The sequence below is a fragment of the Xiphophorus maculatus genome, chromosome 14, assembly GCF_002775205.1.
Source record: "Xiphophorus maculatus strain JP 163 A chromosome 14, X_maculatus-5.0-male, whole genome shotgun sequence".
Classification (NCBI taxonomy): Eukaryota; Metazoa; Chordata; class Actinopteri; order Cyprinodontiformes; family Poeciliidae; genus Xiphophorus; species Xiphophorus maculatus.
Window position 1 is genome coordinate 3,060,277 of NC_036456.1, and position 6,821 is coordinate 3,067,097.

General features: G+C 40.6%; 1 protein-coding gene across 1 annotated transcript; it reads left to right on the forward strand.

The window, feature by feature from the left end:
• Window positions 1-1,128: 1,128 nt before the first annotated feature.
• Window positions 1,129-6,324, forward strand: LOC102223458 (RNA-binding protein 4.1-like). Its single transcript, XM_014469139.2, has 4 exons — window positions 1,129-1,253; window positions 3,234-3,652; window positions 3,747-4,393; window positions 4,672-6,324. Exons 2-3 carry the CDS (start codon window positions 3,244-3,246, stop codon window positions 4,382-4,384), a joined length of 1,047 nt encoding a protein of 348 aa, XP_014324625.2. The 5' UTR covers window positions 1,129-1,253; window positions 3,234-3,243; the 3' UTR covers window positions 4,385-4,393; window positions 4,672-6,324.
• Window positions 6,325-6,821: the final 497 nt, after the last annotated feature.

The window sequence follows — 6,821 nt, forward strand, 5'->3', positions numbered from 1 at the left end:
TTTCAACATCTTTAAGCTTGAATATAGCAGAGTCTAGAATTTCGGTGTGTCAAAATGTCTTACATTTTGAAAGGACTTTGTGGTTTCCGACCTGTAGGAGATATTATATAAATAAATGCTTGTTACTTACTTAAGATATGTATTTTTGGATCTTTTACTGCATCATAAGACAAAGAATAACTGTAAACTACAGTTATTGTTATTAAATATCCTACTACTTTCTCATTTTTTCACTACTATGTTTTTTTAGTGGGCAGAATGATTTCTTGTTTCAAGCAAACTTTTATTACATGGCTTTATTGTAACATGATCGCTCTGGTGTGTCCTGGTAGAGCCTTTAACAATGGCAAAATCTCCGCATAGTCTCACAATTGTTAAGCCTTCAGTGCTTATCGGAGAGGAACCTTGTGAAAGTGAATTGTTATCCATTAACCCAGTTGTGCATAAACGTTCATTTCTTTCTGTTCATCTTCCACATAAATCAAGCTGTAAAACATTTGGAAAATCAACAACTTTGCAGCTTTACCCCATTTCACCAAGGTTTGAGGGCATCATATGTTTCCGGTTATTTTAAAGTCTATTCAGCCTGTGGACTAAACTTCAGAAGTGAAACTTCACATGTGGCTCCAGTTACCTTAGATATAAAGAGCAGTTCAGGGTCAACTCAAGTAGAAAGCTGCAAGGCAACCCCAAATTCTCAACCTTCCACCTTTGGCTCAAACAATTTGGATGTTAAGGTGATGGCGGGCTCAAACATACGATGCTTTTTCTTTTTCTTTCTTAAAAAAAGGGTCTGTGCTTGTTTATTGTGGGTTTTGCCTAACATTTTGTTCTCATATCTGTTATTCTGTAAAGTTTCAATGTATCCTTGGAAAGTAACAACGGATTTATTCTGCCTATTTGATAAGCAACAGCAGGCTGCGCCAAAGTTTTGAGGAAAAATGTATCTAGTGATAATCAGCACTGAAATTTTGGCATAAAACACTAGAATTAGCAAAAAATAAAAATGCTGTGTCGTTGTCCTTAGTAAATATGACAAAGAAAATTATAAGTTCACTTATACTAGATTGAAGGTGTGATTTATAACATTTTTTTATTCCTGTCGCTTTTATGAATAATGTAGATTATGTTACCCTCCACAGCAGCGCGCGGCGTGCTTCACGTCGTTGTGTGGAAGAAGCGGAAGTCGTCAATTTTGACGGAAGTTGTGAGAAGAATACCTCGTGAGATAAACTTGGCTGTTTAATACGAAGGTACTGAGAATATATGCTCTTCTGTAGCTGCATTATGTTTTATTTAGCATTTCCGAATCAATTGTTTCTCCTTTTGAGCGTTTGTTCGTCTTTTCTTGTTGCAAGAATTGTTACATTTAATGGCTAACCTAAAGTAAAGCTACGGAAGGCTCAAGTTATTGTTCAAGATTTTACGTTTACGAAATAAACGCGATAGTCATTAAAGTTGAACTTTAATGACTTTAATGAAAGCGGCTTATCAATAGAAAAAGCGGGATAGTTCACGCGGCATCAAGCTAGAGCCTTCAGCTCTTAATACGTCATTAGCAGTGAAAACCAGGTTCTTGGCAAGTTTAATATGCATGTCTGCGCAATTTGTGTATTGATCTGTGTTTTTCTCCTCTCCTTGTGTTTAACAATAAATACATTGACGTTACCATCAAATTAGTAGATCTAGTCCATGTCTAGTTTAACCACATAAGGTCTCATTAAATTATAGTTGATCAATTGTGAGATTTAATAAATCAGAAAAAAGTACAAATCTCTAATTTTCCATCACAGAAAATTAGAGCAGGACGTGTGACAGCAGGATAGGTAGACCCGTCAAATATTTATCCTTTAAAACATTGTAGGATTATTTAAACACTTGATATTTAAGTAATTTAAGTTCTTAAATCGTTTTCACTTTTTTTTTGTTTTTGTTTACTGGCAATATAAAAATCCCCTAGAGGGGTCAGGAAGGGTGCTGGTGTCTATCTTCAATGAACGTTTGGGGCGAGAGGCGGGGTCACCCTGGACAGGTCACCAGTCTGTCTCAGGGCAACAAACAACCATTCACACACACTTAGAGAATTTTGGACTGTGGGAGGAAGCCAGAGTTCCCAGAGAGACATGAAGAACATGCAGAAAGATCCCGGGCCGGGATTCGAACCCAGGACCTTCTTGCTGCAAGGCAACAGTGCTACCTACTGCGCCACTGTGCAGCAATATAAAAAGAAGGCTGTTGCACAAAAATAAAGATATTTGCCTGGCTCGGGTTTCTGGCGTATTTAGCCTGCAGTACATAAAGAAAACCTAAAGAGAATGCGCGATCCAAGTTGTCTCGATCTACATATTGTAGTTTAAATAGAGGAGTAGCAGCTGACCTTTGAGGAAGGAAAAAATTTAAAGTGTAGATGTCAGTTAGACTCTAACAAGCGCAGGAAATGCGCACACAGCTCCACCGTTACACTCCAATTAATCACACATCATATGACAAACGCCAAATAGACAATATGTAGTTACATTTCTTATTCTAATGGTGGTCTAAAAATGAAACCAGTAAAAACTTAACTGAATATCACATTCCCTCCTCACCCTCGTCTTGATAAGTACAGAGAGCATCTGCTGGTTTTGTATCCAGACTGTGATAACTCGCATCTGACCAGTTGGTGCGCAGATAGCTTCAACTTTACGCACAGGGAACGTCGCGGAGCTCACCATCAATCAATATAAGAACAATTTCTGTCAGAGTGTCATCATTGATCTGGACGCTTTAATTAACCAGAGGCTTTGGAGCGTCCAGCGCAGCTGATCCTCTTCTGCAGGGTTTTTCTCCTGCCGAGGGGAGCGAGTCAGGAAACGATCAGAGCCTTGCCAAATAATGATCACTTCGATTGGTGAAATGTTACCCGATCTCAAAACGTTCTCACTGCAGAGAAAAAGTTAAATGTTCAGCTTGATGACTACAAAATGGAAATAAAATGCTATACAATTATCATCATTTGATAATTGCAATAATATATAGCAATGACCTAGTGCTGTTACATGTCGGTCATCGGGGGGAAGAGGGTGTTGGTTCCTCTGGGTTTTGGCCAGCATTTTCCACACCATAGCCTGGGTCTGGAAGTGCTAGTGTTCTGACTTGGAGACATTGATTTACTGTGTTACGGTGCAGGAAAACTGTTGCATTTTCTGTCCTCAGTTTACATAACTTTCCTATCCCATTTTGCTTTTAAACAGATCCTCAGCAATGGTGAAGATTTTTGTGGGGAACCTTCCTCAAGAAGCTACTGAGGATGAGATCAAGGAGCTCTTTGAGGAGTACGGCACGGTCACTGAATGCGCCATCATCAAGAACTTTGCCTTTGTCCATATGGATGACCGTAAGGCTGCCACCAAAGCCATCAGGACCCTTCATCAGCACAAGCTCCACGGCACAGCGATCAACGTCGAGGCCAGCCACGGGAAGAACCAGGGCCCCGTGAAACTGCATGTAGCCAATGTAGAAAAAGGAGCTGATGACGAACTCCGTGCTCTGTTTGAAGAGTACGGTACGGTCACAGAGTGTGCTGTTGTCAAGAATTTTGCTTTTGTGCACATGCCCAACTATGATGAGGCCATGGATGCTATGAAAGAACTGGATAACTCTGAGTTTCAAGGTAAGAAAAAAACATTTAGAAGTGGCGAGAAAGTAAAATGTATTTCTAAAATCAAACTCACCATGTAATTTCTGTCTTTTCTTTTATTTTGTAGACAAACACATCCACGTTCAGGTTTCTAAGAGTCGACCTAGGTATGAAGAATCTGAAGACTACCCACCTCCTCCCCCAGACAGGGGAGGCTACTGGCCTCCACACTATCCAGGAGAGCGGCCTGAGCCGCCCCCACCCGGCTACCTGAGGGCTCGCCCCATGCCCCCTGGTTACCCAGGTCCTCCTCTGCCACCCCCTCCCCCCAGGCGGTCAGTTTATTTAGAGCGACCCTATGACAGCGAAAGGGAGCGATACAGCGTAGTAGATTACTACGAGAAGTACCGAGCTCGTCAGTATGCCAGATCTCCCTATGAAGAGCATCGTGCTATACCCCCACCTCCTCCGCCTCCGCCCTCTTCTATCGTTCGAGACCGCCCTCTGACCTCACCGCTTAATCCATATGAGCGTCGGCCCCTCCCTCCACCCCCTCCGCCTACCCCCTCATCGTACTACGCCCGAGATCGCAGCCCAATCAGGAGGGCTCCTAACGCACCGTTGCCCCCTCCGCCCAGTAACGGCTATGCTTATGAGCGCTCTCGACTCTCTCCTGTTTCCCGGGCCCCTGCATATGGCGTTCCACGCGCAATGGACCCCTATGCAGGCAGGCTGCCTCCGCCACCTGCACGTTATGCATATTGACAATTGAAGGTGAGCATAGATCAGAGATCCCGTCGTCTTCACATCCCGCTTTAAAATGCATTACGTACCTCTAAAGTTAGAGGCAGACTTCTGTGTCTGAGTGGTTTGGATTCTAGTCAGTGCATTAGCTTGAACATTCCTATTATGAGATTCAAATCTATGACGTAAAGTTTCTGTCGGACAGATTTTAAGGTTCTGACCTCAGAAGGCAGCAAGAACTGTGATGAAACTGCGCGCTTTGATTCTACATCTGCAGATAGTTCATTTTGTAATTTGCTCTTTTTCAGGAATTTTGTCCGACTGCGTTGCGGCTCGGCGCCTCCTGAGTCACGCATCTCTATCTCTTCATCGCTGCGGCTTGGCGCGTCGTGTAGGCCTTTGATGATTACGAGAAGAGCCACACCGGCGGCGTCGACGTCTCTTTTTGTTTTAACTTGGGAGAATTCTTTCTTTCTTTTACATTTTTTTGGGAATAATTCTACTAGTAGTATTTTTATTGCTTTAACGTCTGAGTAAACGCATCGTATGTTTCAATTTCTTTACTTTTTTGCATCGTTTAAATGATTTTGATCTGTGTGAGTCTGACAAACCTAAATTATGCCTGCAACATAATAACATCAAAACTTTGGCCCCCGAACAGAATTGTAGTTGCACGTTTGTTCCGTCATGTCAGTAAAACACTAAATTCTCCAACAATGATAGTGTAAACCTTTTGTTGCTATGAAAGCAGATTTATGTCGTCAATTTTTAAAGGATAAATGGGGTGGAGGGAGGTCATTTGCTACGTCTTTATCTAAAAAGAAAAAAACTACTTTGATCACGATTGATTTTTAAAAACAACCAAAAGGATAAAACATCCTAGGGGTGAATACGTTTTATAGGCACTGTCTTACTTGTAGGCGTAATAAATAACCTTGTCAAAGTCGGTGTGTTAGATAAAGAACGTGCCGTCTTTCTTGTGAGATCCCAAAGTTTACTCTTTCCATCTGCAGAATGCCCAACTTACCCCTGCTGTTTATGCCAAAATGTTGCTATTTTCCCCATTTGAACCGCCCCCCAAAAAAACAACAAAAGAACGAAGAGGCAGCGAACATTTAATAGCAGAGGCTAATTTATTTGCATGCGGGGTCAGGATTACATCAAAGGCAGCTGAGCACCCTCATGATGAACAGGTAAGACAACTTACCAATACAGCCTCGTGTTTAGGTTATGTCAGTTTTGCTAGGTAAAATCAGTCATGCAGGTTGATATCAGTCCTTGATATCAACCTGCATCAACCTGGTAATTTGATACAACAAATTACCTCTTTATTTATATTTACTCACTGGCAAAACTAGTTGAGCACAATTTAAGCATGAAGGTCATCTTCTATCGGAACTTGAGAATACTTGTGTATAGTCGTGTATAAATGAGTTTGTAAGGCCATAGCACTTGAGTACAGGTGTTAGTATCACAACCCAAATGTAATACACCAGTAATCTGACCATGTGATGACGGTCAAAACGGTGAGTAAAGGTAGATGGATTGTTTGACAGGTGTTTGATTAGGGTTGCATTTTGGTTTCTCATAAGATCGACTGCCAATATTCTGCAGCATGTACTCCTTACGACTCCTTAATGGACTTTAATGAGTCCATTAAAGTCAAATGGACTCATTTGACTTTAAGCATTCTCTGTCATTGTAACTTCCAGTATCATCTCCCCTTGACCCATGACTCCCTCATGTAAGGTGTTGTAAAAGATTGCAGCTTTGTTTGGAATTTGATCATATGAAATCAGTTTTTATTAATTGCATGGCTATTCCAAATCATTTTATAGCCTACCGAATTGTTTATAAAAGCATTCTTTCTAAATCCTTCATTTGGTGCTTTACTGGTTTTGTCAGTCAGTGTTAACAGTCTAGTAAGGAAGTGCTGCATTTTTAAGACACAGGCAGTAAAATGAATACTTTCTGAAATCTTGGAAGATCCAAATATGAGTTGCAGTGATTAGGAAATGAGTGTTAAAAATATAAATGAATTAGTGCAAAATGTAGATTTGTTAGGTTAAGCTGTATACTTTTTAGATATTAGAAATTTGCATTGTAGTGTAATGTTTTGGTTTTTACATATGTTAATAAAACTTTCTTTAAAAAAAATGACATAAATTTTGTGCTTGCTTTTATGCATTTGAGCCACTTTCTTTTTTCCTTATTCGTGCAAATGTATTGCATTGCATTTCCTGTTTTGCCTACTGACAGTGATAAAAACCTATGTTGTACAAATCGACTCCAGGACAAAAGCCAAAGACTTTGTGAATATGATGGCTTAGACGGGGTAAGAGAATGTCAATGTCCACACAGAAAAGTCCACAGGGAAAAATCATGGGCTGAAACATTGGTCATTAAAGAGGAAGCAATTACAACAAAAGAACCAAAAAATAAATAAAACGACGGCAGT